The sequence below is a fragment of the Microcaecilia unicolor genome, chromosome 1 (assembly GCF_901765095.1).
Source record: "Microcaecilia unicolor chromosome 1, aMicUni1.1, whole genome shotgun sequence".
Classification (NCBI taxonomy): Eukaryota; Metazoa; Chordata; class Amphibia; order Gymnophiona; family Siphonopidae; genus Microcaecilia; species Microcaecilia unicolor.
This window is the reverse complement of record NC_044031.1, coordinates 206,763,461-206,785,898: the sequence shown is the minus strand read 5'-3', so window position 1 is coordinate 206,785,898 and position 22,438 is coordinate 206,763,461. Positions and strand designations below refer to the sequence as shown.

At 46.5% G+C, this 22,438-nt stretch overlaps 1 protein-coding gene across 1 annotated transcript in view; it reads right to left on the bottom strand.

The window, feature by feature from the left end:
- Positions 1 to 22,438, bottom strand: part of GLI3 (GLI family zinc finger 3) — a 608,365-nt gene that overhangs the window by 126,236 nt on the left and 459,691 nt on the right. Inside the window, 1 exon segment of the mRNA XM_030203853.1 lies at positions 12,679 to 12,880. Within this exon segment, the coding sequence (XP_030059713.1) occupies positions 12,679 to 12,880 (202 nt within the window).

The window sequence follows — 22,438 nt, the reverse complement described above, 5'->3', positions numbered from 1 at the left end:
ACAAAATTACAGAGCATATTCAAAAGTATGGATTAATGAGACATGGAGGGGCATAATCGAACATGAACGCCCATCTCCATGTCCGAAAACGGGTATGTGAAGAGGCGGGACAGACCGTATTATCGAAAAAGATGGGCGTCCATCTTTCGTTTCAAAAATACGGTTTGGACGGACCAAATGCCATGGATTTGGTCCCTTCTGAGATGGGCGGTTATTTTTGTTGTTGCAATAATAGAAACTAAAAACGCCCAGTTCAGAAACGTCCTAATCCAAGCCATTTAGTCGTGGGAGGGACAAATGTACAACACTACCATAGCTCTTAGGGGTGAAGGGGGCAACTACAAGTGGGTACAGTGGGTTTTAGAGGCCTCCCATTTACCACCACAAGTGTTACGGGTGGGGGGGGGGGGGATGGGCCTGGGTCTGCCTGCCTGAAGTGCACTGCAGTACCCACTAAAAGTGCTCCAGGACAGGACTTGTTGCTGGTGTATAACCTTGGCACAGCAGTTGACACCTGAAGACTAATCTCGCAGAAAATGTCCTTTATTTGAATAAGCACCTTTACTCACAGTTAACTGCAGATCAGAGGTTGTGCCCCACTGGCAACGAGTCTCGCTGGTACTGAGATTAGCAGTAGGTCCGAGCTGGCAGAATGGTGTACAATGCCCTCTTTCAGCAACATTCAAGGTAAGAACTAAGTGCTGTAACATGGCTAACACATGAAAGGGATCTAAATGTGTCTTACACAAATGGCCACTACCTCTTGAACTACAGGACACAAAACAGGGCACACTCTGACCCAGTAAGCAGAGGGAAAAGCACCATGGGAGTAGAGCCTACCAACTACCAACATCATGAGCATTTAACACAAGCTAGTGGAATCACGGAGCCCAATACCCTACACCCACCACAATGCATTGCCGATGTGGCTCTGCAGTGTCCTTAACAGAATAGGTGTCACACTCACCCGAGATCCACATCAGAACCAGGGAAAGGCTGTCAGAGGATAGAACACATTCTGCTGTCATGGAGGTGGGTACAGCATTTGAGGCTGGCATACAGGCTTGGGAAAAAAGTTTGTAAAGTGGGGTTCTTTTTGGTGGGAGGGGGTTAGTGACCACTGTGGGAGTCAGGGGAGGTGATCCCCGATTCCCTCCCATGGTCATCTGGTCAGTTGGAGCACTTTTTCAGGAGTTGGACCTGAAAAAAAAGGGTCCAAATAAAGCGGACCAAATTCTCGTCAAAAACGCCCTTCTTGTTTCGATTATCAGCTAAGGATGCCCATCTCTCCTCGGCCGATAACCACGCCCCAGTCCCGCCTTCTCCACGCCTCCGACACGCCACCGTCAACTTTGTCCGTTTCCGCGACGGAGTGCAGTTGAAGACGCCCAAAATCGGCTTTCGATTATACCGATTTGGGCGCCCACGGAAGAAAGACGCCCATCTCCCGATTTGTGTCAAAATATGGGCGCCCATCACTTTCGATTATAAGGCGGAAAGTCAACATGGATTTAGTGAAGGGAAATCTTGCCTCACTAATCTACTACATTGCTTTGAAGGGGTGAACAAACATGTGGATAAAGGTGAGCTAGCTGATATTGTGTATCTGGGTTTTCAGAATGTGTTTGACAAAGTACCTCATGAAAGACTCCAGAGGAAATTGGAGAGTCATGGGATAGGAGGTAGTGTTCTATTGTGGATTAAAAACTACAGTGAAACCTCGGTTTTCGTTGCCTTCAGCGTTTTCGGTTTTCGTCGTTTTTTTTCATCAAAAAATTTGTCTCGGATTTCATCTGTCGCCTCGGATTTCGTCTTCAGCTGGCAGGATCTGAAGGAGCAGCTGGAGGGTTTCTTCAAAAAAGGAAGCCCCATCGTTCCTGGTGGGAGAGGGAAGTGAGACTGAGAGTCCCCGACCGCTCACACAGTACAGTTGCCAGAGTTTCACTGCAGCCAAGAAGAGCAATAACGGAAGCACAAACGTGCAAAGGGCTGGCTCTGAGCCCCTCCCATCAGAATGACGCTGGCTAACCATTTGGATTCTGCAGTCCACACAGGCTTCATTGTGTATCTGCCCGCTCCAGGCTTTCTTCTGCCGTCTGTGCACACCTTGCTTCCTTCTACTTCAGCTTTTTACAGTGTTTTTTTCTCCCCCCTCCCCCCTCAAGCTTTGGACTGCTAAACTGAATGAAAGAGCAGAGGAGAGAGACAAAGCTGAGCGATTAAGTTTCAATTCAAGGGATGTTCACTGCCTCTAAGGTCTCGTGAACTGTGAAACCTGGACAGCCAGTCAGTCAGTGAAGAAAAGCCTAAAAAAGCAAGAGAATGGAGAGGAAAAGACACACGACATTTATTAGAGACAAATGTAAGGGGAAGACACTTGCCTCAGTTTTCGTTGGTTTCGGATTTCGCCGATTGTTTTCGGCCAGATTACCGACGAAAACCAAGGTACCACTGTAGTTAAAAGATAGAAAATAGAGAGTAGGGTTAAATGGTCAGTATTCTCAATGGAGAAGGGTAGTTAGTGGGGTTCTCCAGGAGTCTGTGCTGGGACCATTGCTCTTTAACACATTTATAAATGACCTAGAGATGGGAGTAACTAGTGAGGTAATTAAATTTGCTGATGACACAAAGTTATTCAAAGTCGTTGAATCGCGGGAGGATTGTGAAAAATTACAAGAGGACCTTATGAGACTAGGCGTCTAAATGGCAGATGACGTTTAATGTGAGCAAGTGCAAAGTGATGCATGTGGGAAAGAGGAACCTGAAAGCGAATGCTACATACCTGTAGAAGGTATTCTCCGAGGACAGCAGGCTGATTGTTCTCACTGATGGGTGACGTCCACGGCAGCCCCTCCAATCGGAAACTTCTCTAGCAAAGTCCTTTGCTAGTCCTCGCGCGCCCGCGCGCACCGCGCATGCGTGGCCGTCTTCCCGCCCGAAACCGGCTCGAGCCGGCCAGTCCAGTATGTAGCAAGACAATACACTTCAAGGGAAGACACAACTCCAAAGGGGAGGCGGGCGGGTTTGTGAGAACAATCAGCCTGCTGTCCTCGGAGAATACCTTCTACAGGTATGTAGCATTCGCTTTCTCCGAGGACAAGCAGGCTGCTTGTTCTCACTGATGGGGTATCCCTAGACCCCAGGCTCACTCAAAACAACAACCATGGTCAATTGGGCCTCGCAACGGTGAGGACATAACTGAGATTGACCTAAAAAATTTACCAACTAACTGAGAGTGCAGCCTAGAACAGAACAAACAGGGCCCTCCTGGGGTGGAGTTGGATCCTAAAGCCCAAACAGGTTCTGAAGAACTGACTGCCCGAACCGACTGTCGCGTCGGGTATCCTGCTGCAGGCAGTAATGAGATGTGAATGTGTGGACAGATGACCACGTCGCAGCTTTGCAAATTTCTTCAATGGAGGCTGACTTCAAGTGGGCTACCGACGCAGCCATGGCTCTAACATTATGAGCCGTGACATGACCCTCAAGAGCCAGCCCCGCCTGGGCGTAAGTGAAGGAAATGCAATCTGTTAGCCAATTGGATATGGTGCGTTTCCCTACAGCCACTCCCCTCCTATTGGGATCAAAAGAAACAAACAATTGGGCGGACTGTCTGTGGGGCTGTGTCCGCTCCAGATAGAAGGCCAATGCTCTCTTGCAGTCCAATGTGTGCAGCTGACATTCAGCAGGGCAGGAATGAGGACGGGGAAAGAATGTTGGCAAGACAATTGACTGGTTCAGATGGAACTCCGACACGACCTTTGGCAAGAACTTAGGGTGAGTGCGGAGGACTACTCTGTTATGATGAAATTTGGTGTAAGGGGCCTGGGCTACCAGGGCCTGAAGCTCACTGACTCTACGAGCTGAAGTAACTGCCACCAAGAAAAAGACCTTCCAGGTCAAGTACTTCAGATGGCAGGAGTTCAGTGGCTCAAAAGGAGGTTTCATCAGCTGGGTGAGAACGACATTGAGATCCCATGACACTGTAGGAGGCTTGACAGGGGGCTTTGACAAAAGCAAACCTCTAATGAAGCGAACAACTAAAGGCTGTCTGTGTAGGACAAGAGCGAGGAGCTAGGGCCTTGCTGTCACACCAGACGGCAAACCTCCTTCATAGAAAGAAGTAACTCCTCTTAGTGGAATCTTTCCTGGAAGCAAGCAAGACGCGGGAGACACCCTCTGACAGACCCAAAGAGGCAAAGTCTACGCTCTCAACATCCAGGCCGTGAGAGCCAGGGACCGGAGGCTGGGATGCAGAAGAGCCCCTTCGTCCTGCGTGATGAGGGTCGGAAAACACTCCAATCTCCACGGTTCTTCTGAGGATAACTCCAGAAGAAGAGGGAACCAGATCTGACGCGGCCAAAAAGGAGCAATCAGAATCATGGTGCCTCGGTCTTGCTTGAGTTTCAACAAAGTCTTCCCCACCAGAGGAATGGGAGGATAAGCATACAGCAGGCCCTCCCCCCAGTCCAGGAGGAAGGCATCCGATGCCAGTCTGCCGTGGGCCTGAAGCCTGGAACAGAACTGAGGGACTTTGTGGTTCGCTCGAGATGCGAAGAGATCCACCAAGGGGGTGCCCCACACTTGGAAGATCTGGCGCACCACTCGGGAATTGAGCGACCACTCGTGAGGTTGCATAATCCTGCTCAGTCTGTCGGCCAGACTGTTGTTTACGCCTGCCAGATATGTGGCTTGGAGCACCATGCCGAGACGGCGAGCCCAGAGCCACATGCTGACGGCTTCCTGACACAGGGGGCGAGATCCGGTGCCCCCCTGCTTGTTGACATAGTACATGGCAACCTGGTTGTCTGTCTGAATTTGGATAATTTGGTGGGACAGCCGATCTCTGAAAGCCTTCAGAGCGTTCCAGATCGCTCGCAACTCCAGGAGATTGATCTGTAGACCGCGTTCCTGGAGGGACCAGCTTCCTTGGGTGTGAAGCCCATCGACATGAGCTCCCCATCCCAGGAGAGACGCATCCGTGGTCAGCACTTTTTGTGGCTGAGGAATTTGGAAGGGACGTCCCAGAGTCAGATTGGACCAAATCGTCCACCAATACAGGGATTTGAGAAAACTCGTGGACAGGTGGGTTACGTCTTCTAGATCCCCAGCAGCCTGAAACCACTGGGAAGCTAGGGTCCATTGAGCAGATCTCATGTGAAGGTGGGCCATGGGAGTCACATGAACTGTGGAGGCCATGTGGCCCAGCAATCTCAACATCTGCCGAGCTGTGATCTGCTGGGACGCTCGCACCCGCGAGACGAGGGACAACAAGTTGTTGGCTCTCGCTTCTGGGAGATAGGCGCGAGCCGTCCGAGAATCCAGCAGAGCTCCTATGAATTCGAGTCTCTGTGATGGGAGAAGATGGGACTTTGGGTAATTTATCACAAACCCCAGTAGCTCCAAGAGGCGAATAGTCATCTGCATGGACTGCAGGGCTCCTAACTCGGACGTGTTCTTCACCAGCCAATCGTCGAGATATGGGAACACGTGTACCCCCAGCCTGCGAAGTGCCGCTGCTACTACAGCCAGGCACTTTGTGAACACCCTGGGTGCAGAGGCGAGCCCAAAGGGTAGCACACAGTACTGGAAGTGACGTGTGCCCAGCTGAAATCGCAGATACTGTCTGTGAGCTGGCAGTATCGGGATGTGTGTGTAGGCATCCTTCAAGTCCAGAGAGCATAGCCAATCGTTTTCCTGAATCATAGGAAGTAGGGTGCCCAGGGAAAGCATCCTGAACTTTTCTTTGACCAGATATTTGTTCAGGGCCCTTAGGTCTAGGATGGGACGCATCCCCCCTGTTTTCTTTTCCACAAGGAAGTACCTGGAATAGAATCCCAGCCCTTCTTGCCCGGATGGCAAGGGCTCGACCGCATTGGCGCTGAGAAGGGCGGAGAGTTCCTCTGCAAGTACCTGCTTGTGCTGGAAGCTGTAAGATTGAGCTCCCGGTGGACAATTTGGAGGTTTTGAAGCCAAATTGAGGGTGTATCCTTGCCGGACTATTTGCAGAACCCACTGATCGGAGGTTATGAGAGGCCACCTTTGGTGAAAAGCTTTCAACCTCCCCCCAACCGGCAGGTCGCCCGGCACTGATACTTGGATGTCGGCTATGCTCTGCTGGAGCCAGTCAAAAGCTCGCCCCTTGCTTTTGCTGGGGAGCCGCGGGGCCTTGCTGAGGCGCACGCTGCTGACGAGAGCGAGCGCGCTGGGGCTTAGCCTGGGCCGCAGGCTGTCGAGAAGGGGGATTGTACCTACGCTTGCCAGAAGAGTAGGGAACAGTCCTCCTTCCCCAAAAAATCTTCTACCTGTAGAGGTAGAGGCTGAAGGCTGCCGGCGGGAGAACTTGTCGAATGCGGTGTCCCGCTGGTGGAGATGCTCTACCACCTGCTCGACCTTCTCTCCAAAAATATTGTCCGCACGGCAAGGCGAGTCCGCAATCCGCTGCTGGAGTCTATTCTCCAGGTTGGAGGCACGCAGCCATGAGAGCCTGCGCATCACCACACCTTGAGCAGCGGCCCTGGATGCAACATCAAAGGTGTCATACACCCCTCTGGCCAGGAATTTTCTGCACGCCTTCAGCTGCCTGACCACCTCCTGAAAAGGCTTGGCTTGCTCAGGGGGAAGAGCATCAACCAAGCCCGCCAACTGCCGCACATTGTTCCGCATGTGTATGCTCGTGTAGAGCTGGTAAGACTGGATTTTGGCCACGAGCATAGAAGAATGGTAGGCCTTCCTCCCAAAGGAGTCTAAGGTTCTAGAGTCTTTGCCCGGGGGCGCCGAAGCATGCTCCCTAGAACTCTTAGCCTTCTTTAGGGCCAAATCCACAACTCCAGAGTCATGAGGCAACTGGGTGCGCATCAGCTCTGGGTCCCCATGGATCCGGTACTGGGACTCGATCTTCTTGGGAATGTGGGGATTACTTAGTGGCTTGGTCCAGTTCGCAAGCAATGTCTTTTTTAGGACATGGTGCAAGGGAACAGTGGACGCTTCCTTAGGTGGAGAAGGATAGTCCAGGAGCTCAAACATTTCAGCCCTGGGCTCGTCCTCCACAACCACCGGGAAGGGGATGGCCGTAGACATCTCCCGGACAAAGGAAGCAAAAGACAGACTCTCAGGAGGAGAAAGCTGTCTTTCAGGAGAGGGAGTGGGATCAGAAGGAAGACCCTCAGACTCCTCGTCAGAGAAATATCTGGGGTCTTCCTCTTCCTCCCACGAGGCCTCACCCTCGGTGTCAGACACAAGCCCGGCTCGACTCGGTGGAGCCACGTCCACGATGGGGGCGTCGAGAGGTAGACTCCCTCGCCCGCATCGGCGAAGCTCCCTCCGCCGACGTAGTCGGGGAGCCTTCCTGGGAGGTGGCCGCAGTCGGCACCGCACGCGGTACCGACGTCGGGGACCTCACCCCGGGCGATGGGCCAGCCGGCGCCACGCTCGACGGTACCGGAGGCGCAAGCACCGCCAGTACCGGAGGGGTAGGGCGCAACAGCTCTCCCAGAATCTCTGGGAGAACAGCCCGGAGGCTCTCGTTCAGAGCGGCTGCAGAGAAAGGCAAAGAGGTCGATGCAGGCGTCGACGTCAGAACCTGTTCCGGGCGAGGAGGCTGTTCCGGGCTGTCCAGAGTGGAGCGCATCGACACCTCCTGAACAGAAGGTGAGCGGTCCTCTCGGTGCCGATGCCTGCTGGGTGCCGACTCCCTCGGCGACCCAGAGCTCTCGGTGCCGACGCGGGGAGGCAACCGGTGTCGATGCTTCTTCGACTTCTTCCGAAGCATGTCACCGGAGCTCCCCGGCACCGACGAGGAGGACGTAGAATCCAGCCGTCGCTTCCTCGGGGCCGAGGCCGAAGGAGGTCGGTCTCGGGGGGGGCTGTACCGCAGGAGCCCTCAGGGTAGGAGGAGACCCACCCGAAGGCTCACCGCCACCAGCAGGGGAATGGACAGCCCTCACCTGCACTCCTGACGATGCACCACTGTCCGACGACATCAGCAGACGAGGTCCCGGTACCACCGACGTCGATGCAGTCGCCCGATACCTTGGCGCCGATGCAGAGGCCCGATGCCTCGATGCACTCGATGCAGTGGCGGCCGAGGAAGATGGTCTGGACGCTGACGACGTCGAAGCACTCGAAGATCCCGGTGCCGATGCCGACGAAGAGCCCGAGAACAACACGTTCCACTGGGCTAATCTCGCTACCTGAGTCCGCCTTTGAAGCAGGGAACACAGACTACAGTTCTGAGGGCGGTGCTCGGCCCCCAGACACTGAAGACACGACGAGTGTCGATCAGTGAGCGAGATTATCCGGGCGCACTGGGTGCACTTCTTGAAGCCGCTGGAAGGCTTCGATGTCATGGGCGGAAAAATCACGCCGGCGAAGTCAAAATCCGAAATGACGGAAAAAGAGCACCAAAAATTTTTAAGGGAGAAAATCTCGACCGAGGCCGAAAAGAGGCCTACCCCGACGACGAAAGAAAACTTATCGGGGCAAAAAGCTGGAAGTACGGGAAGGGGTTGACACGAAACCCGGGGGGGGGGGGGGTTCCGGAGCACTTCCCGACACTTTTAAGACTTTTCCGAAGAAAAAAACACGTCAAAAATAAATTTGGACGCGCGAGGTCGACTTTCCGGGGCTCGACACGGCGAAACACGACCGTACCGAGTGCGGACAAAAGAAGACAAAAGAAGACTGGCCGGCTCGAGTGGGCGGGCGCGCGAGGACTAGCAAAGGACTTTGCTAGAGAAGTTTCCGATTGGAGGGGCTGCCGTGGACGTCACCCATCAGTGAGAACAAGCAGCCTGCTTGTCCTCGGAGAATTATAGCTACGTCATGCAAGGTTCCACGTTAGGAGTCACAGACCAAGAAAGGGCTCTAGGTGTCACGTTGATGATACGCTGAAACCTTCTGCTCAGTGTGCTGCTGCGACTAATAAAGCAAATAGAATGTTAGGTATTATTACGAAAGGAATGGAAAACAAAATTAGGATGTTATAACGCCTTTGTATCGCTCCATGGTGCGACCGCACCTCGAACATTGTGTTCAATTCTGGTCGCCGCATCTCAAAAAAGATATAGTGGAATTAGAAAAGGTGCAGAGAAGGGCGATGAAAATGATAAAGGGGATGGAATGACTTCCCTATGAGGAAAGGCTAAAGCGGCTAGGGCTCTTCAACTTGGAGAAAAGGTGGCTTAGGGGAGATATGATAGAGGTCTATAAAATAATGAGTGGAGTTGAACAGGTAGATGTGAAGCGTCTGTTTACGCTTTTCAAAAATACTAGGACTAGGGGGCATGCAATGAAGCTACAATGTAGTAAATTTAAAACGAATCAGAGAAAATGTTTCTGCACTCAGCATGTAATTAAACTCTGGAATTTGTTGCCAGAGAATGTGGTAAAGGCTTAGAAGAGTTTAAAAAAAGGTTTGGACGGCTTCCTAAAGGAAAAGTCCATAGACCATTGTTAAATAGACTTGGGGAAAATCCACTGTTTCTGGGATAAGCAGTATAAAATGTTTTGTACATTTTGGGATCTTGCCAGGTATTTGTGACCTGGATTGGCCACTGTTGAAAACAGGATACTGGGCTTGATGGACCTTTGGTCTTTCCCAGTATGGCAATACTTATGTACTTAAGGAAACTGACCGCAATCATTACTACACTATCATTACTACCATTATCACCAACCCTTTTCAACCTAATGATGATTCCATTAGCTAAGGCCGTACCCACTCAAGGCCTCAACCCTTTCATCTATGCTGATGACGTTACAATTTTCATCCCCTTCAAACATGATCTGTTAGAAATCACCAACGAAATTAACCTCAGCTTGCATACCATGAACTCATGGGCAAATGCATTCCTGCTCAAACTCAATGCAGAAAAAACACACTGCCTCATCCTCTCATCCTACTACAATTCAAACATTCCCACAAACCTAATCAACCCAAACTATACTCTCCCTATTTCAGATAATTTGAAAATCCTCGGTGTCACAATTGACAGGAACCTTACATTTGAGAGCCAAATTAACTCTACAATTAAGAAAATGTTCCATTCAATGTGGAAACTTAAACGAGTGAAACCATTCTTCCGAAGGCAATATTTTGCAGTTTGGTTCAATCGATGGTCCTAAGCCATGCCGACTACTGCAACGGAATCTATGCCGGATGCAAAGCTAACCTTATAAAAAACCTTCAGACCGCTCAAAACACGGCAGCCAGACTTGTATTTGGAAGTCCGCGATGCGATAGTGCCAAACCTCTTCGTGAAAAATTACATTGGCTACCAATCAAAGATCGTATACTGGTCAATGATTATACCCAGGATTTTCATAGTAGTAGCTAACGAGCAAGTTATATTATCTATCATGAAATTCTGAATAACCACAAGGCGATAGGGATTAGTCAGAATCAGGAATTTGGTTTTGTCTTTGTTAAATTTAAGTTTGAATTCAGCAGCCCAGGATTCCAGCAGATTCAAGCCAGATTTGATGATAGGCAAGATCTCTGATAAATTTTCCAAAAACAGAATATAAATGGTAACATCATCACTATATGTGAAGGCCTTAAAACCTCTGGATTCCAGTAAACTACCTAGTGAAGCCATTATCAAATTGAACAGAATAGGGGAAAAAGGGGCAGCCTTGAGGAACATCACAAGCCGAGGGCCAGGACAGAGACAAAAGACCAGCCTGCTTTATGTGATAGTGTCTAGATTTTAGAAATCCACTGAATCACTGCAAGACTGTACACTGCAGATACCAAAATGATCCATCAAGTTTAGTAAGATGCAATGACCAACTGTATCTAAAGCTTTGAATATTGACCCCACAGAATCCTACTTTTGTAGATCCAACCAGGTATATGTGACTTGGATTGGACTGTGCTGGAATCAGGATACTAAGCTAGATGGACCTTTGATCTCACTAAGTCTTGAGAAGGCCTTTTGTGGGATTATTAAGCAAAGTGGTGCTTACATTAAAATAAATAAAGTTTTGAAAGAACCATCTGGATATGCTAAAACGTTTTTGAAAGACAAACATCATGATCTCGCAAGAAGAAAATTGTAATGTCCTTTTAAAAGTGCCTTGATGCATAGAAATCAATTATATGCATATTAATTTGGAAGTTTTGTGTGTGTAAAATTGATTTGGTGAGCATTCTTTAGGGGTAGAAAACTTTCAGAGACAAAACCAGAAACTGAATTTGCATCCTTGGTTTCTACAATGTTTATAGCATTATATTACTAGTATATAAAAGTAAATTTTTTAAATTGTAAAAATCATTTCTATAGCAAGTAATAAGAGTTGTAAAATTCCAACAATCCTTGCCTTAAATTAGATTCATGTCTGAGGTTTGCTAGATATGAATAAAAGGAAAACATTTGGGTAGAGAGAAGTTTGACAGTATGTCTGCAGATGGAAAGGAAGGTGCAACAGATTTTCTATAATAGATTCACAACTTGCCCATGATAATTTTTTTTTTTTTTTTGCTTTTTGTTACATTTGTACCCTGTGCTTTTTCACTCATGGCAGGCTCAATAGGGCTTACATGGGGCAATGGAGGGTTAAGTGACTTGCCCAGAGTCACAAGGAGCTGCCTGTGCCTGAAGTGGGAATTGCACTCAGTTCCTTAGGACCAAAGTCCACCACCCTAACCACTAGGTCACTCCTCCACTCCATAATATATCTGTAAGTCATGACATGCATCGTTCTGTGCTGAAAATCTAGTGAATATCCCTTTTTATAAGAACTGCTATTCACCTAAACCCAAGCATTGCCTGCTGTTCAACCTTTAAGGGCCTACGTGATTTTGGTGAACCAAACCTTGGGCACCAAGTCTTTCCAAAGAAGATACAAATCTAGTAAACTGCAGTTGTTTTCCTACCACCTCATAATGATTTAAAACTAATGATTCCATCATCCTCCTTTTCATATGACGTGTTAACTGTCTTGTACAAAAAAAAACCCAAAACACTTTTATACAAAGTACGAATCACAGTCCACAACAACATCTTAAAGATCTAATGATATGTTTTGTTTATGACTATTGGTTGTATTTGGTTAAAAATTACAATAAAAATATGAACTAAAAGGAAACCCTGAAGATTCCAGTACCTGTTCCTAAATAGAAATGAATGAGAAAAGGCTCTTCAGTACCTAGAGAAAGGCAGTGCCTCCTGGTCAGCTCGTATTTTCAATGGGAGTTCATGTTCAGGTGAGGATAAATAGTTTAACAATTCAAGGACTAGCCTATGATTCAGAAGAAGCCCTAAGACATAAGTTCAATACCCCCCCCCCCTTTCTTCCCATAATTCTCCATATGGTTCTAAACAAGTCACTTTATCTTTTTCTGTGCCTGCAAGACCTAGTAGTTGAAAACAAAGCATTTGTGTTAATCTCTCTTTTCTGATCAGCAGCTTATTTTTTCTCTCTGTCCTAAGGTAAATAAAACATATTTGCATAAGCAGTATGGATATTGTGTATATATTTGTATATTGGCACATGCAATACATAAATACCAGCTCAGGTCAATTCATACATATCTTTTCTCAGACTATGTATGCAAGTATATATTTCTATTGCAAGCTACTTTTATTTTCAGGCACAGGTATGTATGAGGTCACAGAGAACAGTGTACAGATATCAAACGGTATTCTTCAAGCCAGTCAGCAGCTGAGTTCTTACCTCATTCCACTTGCAGCTAAGTGGCCATATGAGCCACTGGCTGAAGAGCTGCTGCGAGAATTATTAAGAATTGTGACCAAAGAGTTTGGAGAAGTCCGGATCATGGTTTGAAGGTCAAAGCTATGGTCAGAAAGTGGAGATATGGACAGGGTGCGCTTCCGGCTTGGTCTGGCTGTCAGCCTTGGGCTGGGGAACCTGGAGCCTGTCATGATAACAAAGCATGATCAGATTACAGTAGTAGCATACTACTCATTTATTCAGTACTACCCTCGCTGTGCACAGAGAGTCACAAAACACTGACTTGCTCTGACAAGTGCCTTCACATCCCACCTGTGATCAACTAGCTACGATTGAGGAAAATTAGGAAGAAAAATGTATCTTCCAGTGACTTACCCCTGGGGAGTTCTGTTTATTAATGCCCAAGCAAAATGATAAATTGCTAAACAAAAGGAAAAGACTTCTATGCATTACCCCTCTCATTTCTGGTGATTTATGGATCTGACGGCTGCTTAGACATCCACATCATTAATTTACTACATGCACTGAGACAATAGTACAGTCTAAGCATCCAGCAAACCCAAACCTTCATCCCCCAAATGCAAAGAGGTTGAAAATAAACTTCTACTAAATCAACTTTACACCGGGGCAGTTACTTCTTGTAAGAATCATTGTTCTGCATAGCACATCTTTCATTCAAAAATCCAATGAAAATATTTGTAGAGTCATTTTAAGAAGTGGCTGAGCTTATACCCATGGAATTTCACAAGAAGTTTCCTATTTTATGACATTTTATAACTACCAGCATGCAGATTCTTAATGAGATATTTGGCTTGCGTAAAAATGGTAAGTTGCAATTTACTGAGTATAAGCAGTGTATTCTGAATTTGTGCACACAATGTAATTACTTAATAAGCCAATCAGCACCAATAATTGCCACTTAACAAGCAATTACTGACACTAAATGGCATTAATTAGAATTTATGAACACAACTTGCTAAGCGTATTCTGTAAAGTGGTGCAAGTAAATTCTAATGTGCACTGCTAAACAAGGGGTGTGGCAATGGGGATAGAATAGGGGGGCTGTGGGCATTCTGAAAGTTTACAAGCAGGGTTATGAAATACACCTGCTCCACACCTAACGTAGGGGCTAGTATTCATACCAAGTTTTACTTGGCGTAAATGGATGTGCCTAGAGTTAGGCACAGGCATGGCTGCTAGACATGTTCTATAAACCACACCTAAATCTAGGCACTGTTTTTTGCAGAAAGTTTTTTGGTGTCCATTTTACTGGCACCATATATAAAATCTAGTCCATTATAACAATGTCATTGATAGCCTAACAGATCAAATGCTTATTTTTCAAGTCATACAGTGCATTTATACTTCAAATTATAAACATATACAGGCCAATATTCAAAAGTACTGATCCAAGTCCCTCTCTGAATGTTGCCTCTGAATATCCTTACAGACCACCTTGATACAATGCAGACAGGTTGGGCAGAACATAGGAGGCCTCAGAACACATCTGGATAGTTGCAATATTCATTTTGCTCTCCAGATAACTTAGGACAGATAGAGCGTTATCCTAAGTTACCTGGATAAGATATTCAGAGAGTACACTAAATATTGCCACTATCTAGAAAAGTTCCAGTGCTGAGTGCCTTATCTGGCTAGTCTGCTCTGGTCACCATCCAAACAGTGGCACTGAATACCTGGATTTCTTTTCAAACTATAGCTGGCATTTAAAAAAAATGATGACTCTGGCAACAGAAAGCATAATTTACAAACATTACTGTTAACATGTCTTCTTTAATCTCACCACTATTGTGAATAATCTCTCTATATAAAAGGCACCTCCAACGTTCTAAATTTGTAGTTGCAAGATCGCATGAGTGTCTGCCCCGCCCTCGCGTCACAATGTGATGACGTTGAGGGCGGAGTAATGACACTCAACAAATCGGATTGTCATTGGGTAATCTCTGCTTCCACTCCCCAATGCAGCCGTCATTCTCATACACTCACAACCAACCAAAATCGGCACTGGACCCCGTCCCCCGCCCACAGTCCCCCTCACCCATCCTCCCGCAGCCGCTCGCTCACCGTTCCACCGCCCTCCCTCTCCTCTCCGACTCCAGCCATGGTGCACGACGATTACTACACACGAGCAAGGAAGCCCATTGGTTAATCTGTTTCCACTCCCCAACACAGCCGTCGTTCCCATATACTCAAAACCAAGCACACTGACGTTTTTTTTTTCTTCCGAGGAGACTCAGCAGCAGAACGAGTCTCTTTCTGTGCAGCACAGAGAAACGAGGAACGTCGCTGGAAGGACAAAACTATTTGGATGCCCATGCTCCTGCTCCCGGTATGTGCAGCCACCCTAAGAAACGACCACCCACACAAAACTAACCACTGACTCGACATCTGCACCCCCTCGCCCCCCCAACACACCCAAAATCTAAACGCAGACTTCCACACAATCAGAAAACCAGACAAATACAAATGGAGATAAAAACAGCAAGCAGGCAGGTTCCCAAGTGCTTACAGGAGCTTCAAAAGACACACTCCCCCCAACCACAAGCAAACACAGCTATCCACAACACACATTAACGACTTCACAGGCAGGTACCCAAGTGCTTAAAGGAACTTCCTCCCCACCCCCCACTCCCCCCCCCCAAAAAAAACCACATCAAAACGCAGCCTTCCACAGAACAAGGAATGCTGACAAATACACATGCAGTTCAAATTTGCAAACACAGCTCACCAGAACACAGACATATTAACGACTTGGCAGGCAGGTTCCCAACTGCTTACAGGAGCTACCCCCCCCCCCCCCCCCCCCCCCACACACACACACACACAAAAAGGAAAAACCAATCTTCCACACAAGCAACAAACACAAAAAAACACACACACATTCACTCTCTCTCTCTCTCACACACAGTCAATCTCACACATACTCACCCAAACATACACACTCCAAGGAAAACCTTGCTACTGCCCGTTTCATTTGTGTCAGAAAAGGGCCTTTTTTTACTAGGGGTAAAGGACAAAAGGGTTTTGTGTTTGGTTTCTTAATGCACACCATTTTAATTTATTTGAAACCTTCCCATCTGTATATATGAATATCATGAACTCTAAATTAAATATCACTAAAATTAAAAATTATTCTACCTGGTAGAAACAGCAATTTTAAACTCTGTATTTTCAGATCATCCTCCTATATAATAAAACGCACCTCCAACATTCTGAAGCTGACTGCATGGCTGAGGCATTCCTGCTCTCTGTATCCATCTCCTGAATTGACATCACGTACTTCTGGGTTCGTCACAAGCAGAAGTGACCAATCACACAAGGTTTCTCGGCTTCAGAATGTTGGAGGTGCATTCTATTAAATAGGATTGGTCACTTCCTTAAAGCGCAGCCAGAGCTCAGCGTCCTGCACAGTAACGCTCAGACACCAGAGAGAGGGAGGGTGGGGGTGCCTGACACCACAGAGGGGGGGAGGTATCTCTGTCACACACACACTCTCTCTCTCACACTCTCTCTCTCTCTCTCTCTCTCTCTCTCACAGTCAATGTCTTTCTTTCTCTCACTCTCACACACTGTCTCTCACACACTCTATGTCTCACACTGTATCACATTCACTCTCTATGTGTCACACAGTCACTCACACACTCTCTTCGTCTCATACACTCAGTCTCACAGAGTCTGTGTCTCACACACACTCTCTCTCTCGCACACACTGTATCTGTGTGAAACACACTCTCTCTCTCACACTGTCTCACATACACACTTGCACACACTCTCATTCTCACAGACACACTCGCACCCAGACTCACACTCTCTCTCTCACACACACACACACACACACACACACACACACACACACACACATTCACTCTCTCTCACACACAGTCACTCTCACATACACTCTCTGAAACATACACACTCCAAGGAAAACCTTACTAGCGCCCGTTTCATTTGTGTCAGAAACGGGCCTTTTTTTACTAGTAATAATATAAAAAGCATATCTAGGCAGTTTAAATGCCTGCTATGTTATCATTATGGTCTTGCAAGAGCCATTGCATTACTGAAAACTTATCTCTTTGACAAAATATATCACAAAGATCAACACGTGTAACTGCACTATCTTTAATATATCCAGAAATGTTCTTTAATGTCTTTTGCTTTAAAATTATCATGTATTTCACGTATCTCTAATATATCCAGAAATGCTCCTTAATGTCTTTTGCTATAAAATCATCATGTATTTCACCACCATGTAACCCAAAACCCTCTGTTAAACCAATTGTATGTTCTCTTCTACCTCCATTACCCTTGAAGAATTGTAAGCCACATTGAGCCTGCAAAGAGGTGGGATAAATGTGGGATACAAATGCAATAAATAAAAATAAAAAAATTGTTTAAAATGACTGTATTTTCATGTATATAACCTGCAGGTTATACATTTTTTTGCAAGAGATACAGGGTACACAAGTGCAGTTATATATAAATTTATTTACAAAATCAGTGCTTTCAATAGGAGTAATACACAATTTTATATTTTATTGCAATAAATGTGGAATATACACAGGTGTGGGGTATATATGATTTTACCAACAAAATTAGCTTTTTTTTCTGCTGGGTATACACAATTGAGGGTTATATATGCAAAAATACAATACTGTGAATTAAATAATCATTCATGAAGCAAAGGACACAACTGTCATTGGGTTATAATGCACCAAATGGTACTCTCCATGTTAACTGCATTAAAGCATGTAAACAATGCATATAGGGGTCATTTTACTAAAGCACGTTAAGGTTTTGCACATAGTGAGCTTTAACAGCCAAAATTAATGCATGGAGGGGCATTTTCAAAAGAAACGTCCAAGTTGCGATTTGGACGTCTTTGCAAAACATCGAAATCCGGGGGCAGGGAAAACCGTATTTTCAAAACAAGATGGACGTCCATCTTTTGTTTCAAAAATATCATCAGAAATGTCCTTACAATCCAAATCCAAGGACATCCTTAAATTTCGATGTCCCTAGACAAGGACGTCTTTGACTTTCGGCAATTGTCGAAACCAAAGACGTCCATGTCAAAAACGTCCAAATGCAAGCCATTTGGACATGGAAAGAGCCAGCATTTGTAGTGCACTGGTCCCCCTGACATGCCAGGACACCAACCAGGCACCCTAGGGGGCACTGCAGTGAACTTCATAAAATGCTCCCAGGAACATAGCTCCCTTACCTTGTGTGCTGAGCCCCCCAAAAACCACTACCCACAACTGTACACCACTACCATATCCCTTACGGGTGAAGGGGGGCACCTAGATGTGGGTACAGTGGGTTTGTGGTGGGTTTTGTAGGGCTCGCTGTTTCCTCCACAAACATAACAGGTAGGGGGGTATGGGCCTGGGTCCGCCTGTCTGAAGTGCACTGCAGTACCCACTAAAACTGCTCCTGGGACCTGTATGCGCTGTCATGGACCTGAGTATGACACCTGCGGCTGGCATAGAGGTTGGCACAAAATATTTTAAAAGATTTTTTTGATGGTGGGAGGGTGTTAGTGACCGCTGGGGGAGTAATGGGAGGTCAGCCCCGATTCCATCCGGTGGTCATCTGGTCATTTCGGGCACCTTTTTGTGTGGAATGGAGGAGTAGCCTAGTGGTTACTGCAGCGGACTTTGATCCTGGGGAACTGGGTTTGATTCCCACTGCAGCTCCTTGTGACTCTGGGCAAGTCACTTAACCCTCCATTGTCCCAGGTACAAATAAGTACCTGTATACAATATGTAAACCACTTTGAATGTACTTGGAAAAACCACAGAAAGGCAGTATATAAGTCCCATTTCCTTTCCCTTTCCCCTTTATTCATTAAAAAAAACATGTCCAGGTGAAAACGTCCAAGTGTTCGTCAGGGAGGTCCTTGCTTTTTTTGATTAAGGGTCAGAGACGTCCAAGTGTTAGGCACGCCCAAGTCCCGCCTTCGCTACACCTCCGACACACACCCTTGAAAGTTGGACATCCTTGCGACAGACTGCAGTTGGAGACGTCCAAAATCGGGTTTCGATTATACCGATTTGGACGTTTCTGTGAGGATGTCCATCTTCCAATTTATTTCAAAAGATGGACGTCCTTCTCTTTCGAAAATGAGCATGATAGTGGGCTAAATTCGATCGCACCTAAAAAAGCAGTGCCGAAATGAAATACACCTATGTGTATTCTATACCTAAATTTAGGCGTACTTTATAGAATAAACCTACATTTCCATGTGGTTTATAGAATATGCTGAGTGCCCATCCGTGTGACTAAATTTAGTTGCGGGCAGTTACACCAAGTAAAACTTGGTGTAAATGCCGACACCTAAGTTTTGCGCAGACTGGGTGTATTCTATAACCACGCACGTAGATTTTAGAAAAACCCATAACCTGCCCATTCCATACTCATGGCCACACCCTCTTTTCAACTATACGACTTACAATTTATGCGTATCACGTTATAGAATATGCTTAGTTCTGCGTGTAAATTCTAATTAATGCCATTTAGTGTCAATTGATTAAGTGGCAATTATCGGCACTGATTGATTGTTAACTAAGTTGTACGAACAAATCCAGAATGCAATTGAATTTGTGCACGCAACTTAAGCTGCCCTATATAGAATCCGGGGGAGTAAGAGCAAAGGTAAGGATTAAAGTCCCATGATACAAGAGCTGTCTGCAATGGAGGCTTGATGTGAAGAAGCCCTTTCCAGAAATTAGTGGACACTGGGAGACTTGTAGCTCATCAATTCAAGCATGAGAAGGTGAGAGAGCACCAAGATGCATTCTGATGGAAGAGGTTTGAAGTCCCAAACAATGATGGGATAAATACTTATAATAATATTAGGAGACAGTGAATGGAATTGTGGCCATTCATGAAGCATCAGACAGAAAATCTCTTCAACTTGTCAGCACAGATCAGGGGTATAGCCAGAACTTAATTTTAGAGGGGGTAGATTGGGGAGTCAAGCATTTTCAGTAAGTTTCCTGCTTAAAAGGGAGCCCCACCCATGCTCTGCCCATATATATGATCCCTTGCAAATATGCACAATGGGTATATACAGAACAGGGCTTAAATGGCGTACTGGCATATATGTATGTATTGTATGTGTCCAATTATACAGGCGTATGCTACTATTCTAAACATTTGCATGCTTAACACACACTTAACTATTAGCGGCTAGTTTATAGAATTGCTCTTTGTATCATAGTATGCTGCTTACAATGTTCAATACAATTCACATTAAAATATCTTAATAGGCAGCACAGGGAGTAAGTGGAAGTGGAGCATACAGATAGATTAGATAGAGTAACAAGCGTTTAGATAGAAGATACATGTGGAAAGCTTAGGGAAAAATTGCAAATGGAGGCAGAAGAGGTTCATGTGTTGTAAGCCAGACCTGCTGCAATAAGTGCAGCCGATGTCAGTCTTTTTGTGTATGACTAGCTAGATAGCTGATACTTCCATTGAAGGCTTGGGAGAAAAGCCAAGCTTTCACCTGTTTCCAGAAGTAAAGAGAGCCTTGCGTTAGGCAAAACTTTTCTGTGAATATTACAGAGTATGGGAGCTACTCTGGAGAAAGCTCATTGGCAGGTGTCACATCATGTGATTTCCTTTGGCGAGTGTGTGGTTAGAGATAGCCTTGGGAGGACTTCTGTGAACTTGAAGGCACATAAAGGGAGATTATGTTCCTTTAAGGGCCTTGAAGATCAGACACAGTATCTTAAATTTAACCCTGTAATAATTGGAAGCCAGTAAAGATTTTGCAGAATTATGTGATGTGATCACTTTGCTTACAAACTTGTATTAGTCTCCAGCTTAGATCTCCAAGTGATTGATATGAAAGAGCTTTCAGACTACAACCAGGTTGTGGGAGACAAATTGGGCTTTCTCCTGATGTTAGAAGTATCCACTGTCAGCACACAATGATATTCCAAAGGAGTGAAGGGAACACCTTCTGTAGCACATTTCATAACTAAAATGAAGGATGCAGTATGGTTGATAGAGGCTGGGCATGCTGGTTCCATTTGAATTTGAGATCCCATTGAAACATTCTCATACTTAGATAAGTAAAAAGGAACTATGTACACTGCAGCAGCCATAAGACCCAACATTCAGAAATAAGCTCTGGCTGTGATTCCTTTGAAGTCCATATATAACGGACTTGGAGCAGCCTGCAAAATGGTGATTGCACCTTGGCAATCGCTGCTCCTGCTGCCTCTTTTCTGCTTTCCTGTCTGACTTCTGCTCTCTTTCCAGTGGGTGCGGTCTATTTGTCCTTTCTCTACTATCTTCTTCTATTCCCTCACTATATCCATCTTGATATATTTCCTCTTTCTCTCTTTTCTGTCTCCCTCAACAAATTTCACCTTCTTGCTCTTCAGTCCTCCGTCTATATTTCACTTACCAGTACCTATCAACATTCCATCTTCTCCTCCCACCCCCTACCTCTCCTGTGTCACCTCTTCCCTGGCCTCCTATTCCTTTCCCTTTCACCAACTCCCCATTACTACACTTCTACTCTCTGTACTTACCGACCACCTCTCACTCATCGCCTTGAGAACCCCCACACTCCTCTATTCCATATGATTCTACCTTGCCAAGTATCTCCCCTCTCTCTCTCCTTACTTATACACTTGTAGCCCAGCATCTCCTTGTCCCCACCCACCCCTCTCTCCTTTCTAATATTATGGCCCAGCATTTCCCTATCCTCCCCCTTTTCCTCCACCATATAGTCCAGCAACTCCCTGCCCCCTCTTCCCCTTATGGTCCAGCAATTCCCTGTCCTCTCCTTCTCCCTCCACCCTTTTGGTCCAGCAATTCCCTGTCCCCTCTCTCCTCCTCCACATTTGTGGTCCAGCAATTCCCTGTGCCCTCCCTTCCCCTCCACCCCTATGGATCAGCAGTTCCCCGTCTCACCTCTCTCTCCCCTCCCCCCAAAAGTGCTACTTAAATGTTCAGAAGGGCAGCGACTCAGAGAGGAAACCCAGTCTGGTGCCAAGAGATGCAGCTACACAAATACCAATGCTGTGTGCCTTCCCGGGTTGTGTAGGTGGCAATCTAAACACCAGACATGAACATTTGCTAATTGTGGTTTACCAACTAAACAACCTGGGAAGAAGCAAGGCATCATCAGGGTTTGTGTAGCTGCATCTCTCCCATTCTCTTACTCTCTTGCTCCCCCCATGGTCCAACCAAATCCTCTTCCCCCAGGACTGCCCCAATAGTTCACCATCTTCCTCCTCTCTCCCTGGGTCTCTCAACCATAGTCTGGCATTTCTCCTCTCCCCCTCCTCCTGCAGGTTCAGAATCTCTCTCCCTCCCTCCAGCTCTCCTCCATGGGTTCAGCACATCTTTCTCTCCCCCATTCCATGTTCAGGACCTCCCCCCTTCTTCTTCCTTCAGCACCCCATGAGTCAAGCACCACTCTCACTCCTTCTTTCAACCCCCTTCCAGATCCACTCCCTCGCCTTCCTTTATCCCCCCCCCCCCAGTGTTCATCACCACCCCCTCTCCTTTCTTCAAACCATCCCACCCAGGTCCAGCATCACTCCCTTTCCATTCTTTAAACCCTCTCCCCTCCCCCAGCTCCAGCACCACTTTCTGTTCTCCCTTTCCACTCTGGTCCATCAAACCCACTTTGTCAGCACCTGAAGCATTAACACACTGCTTGAGCTGGTACCAAATCCTTCCCTCTGTCATGTCCCACCCC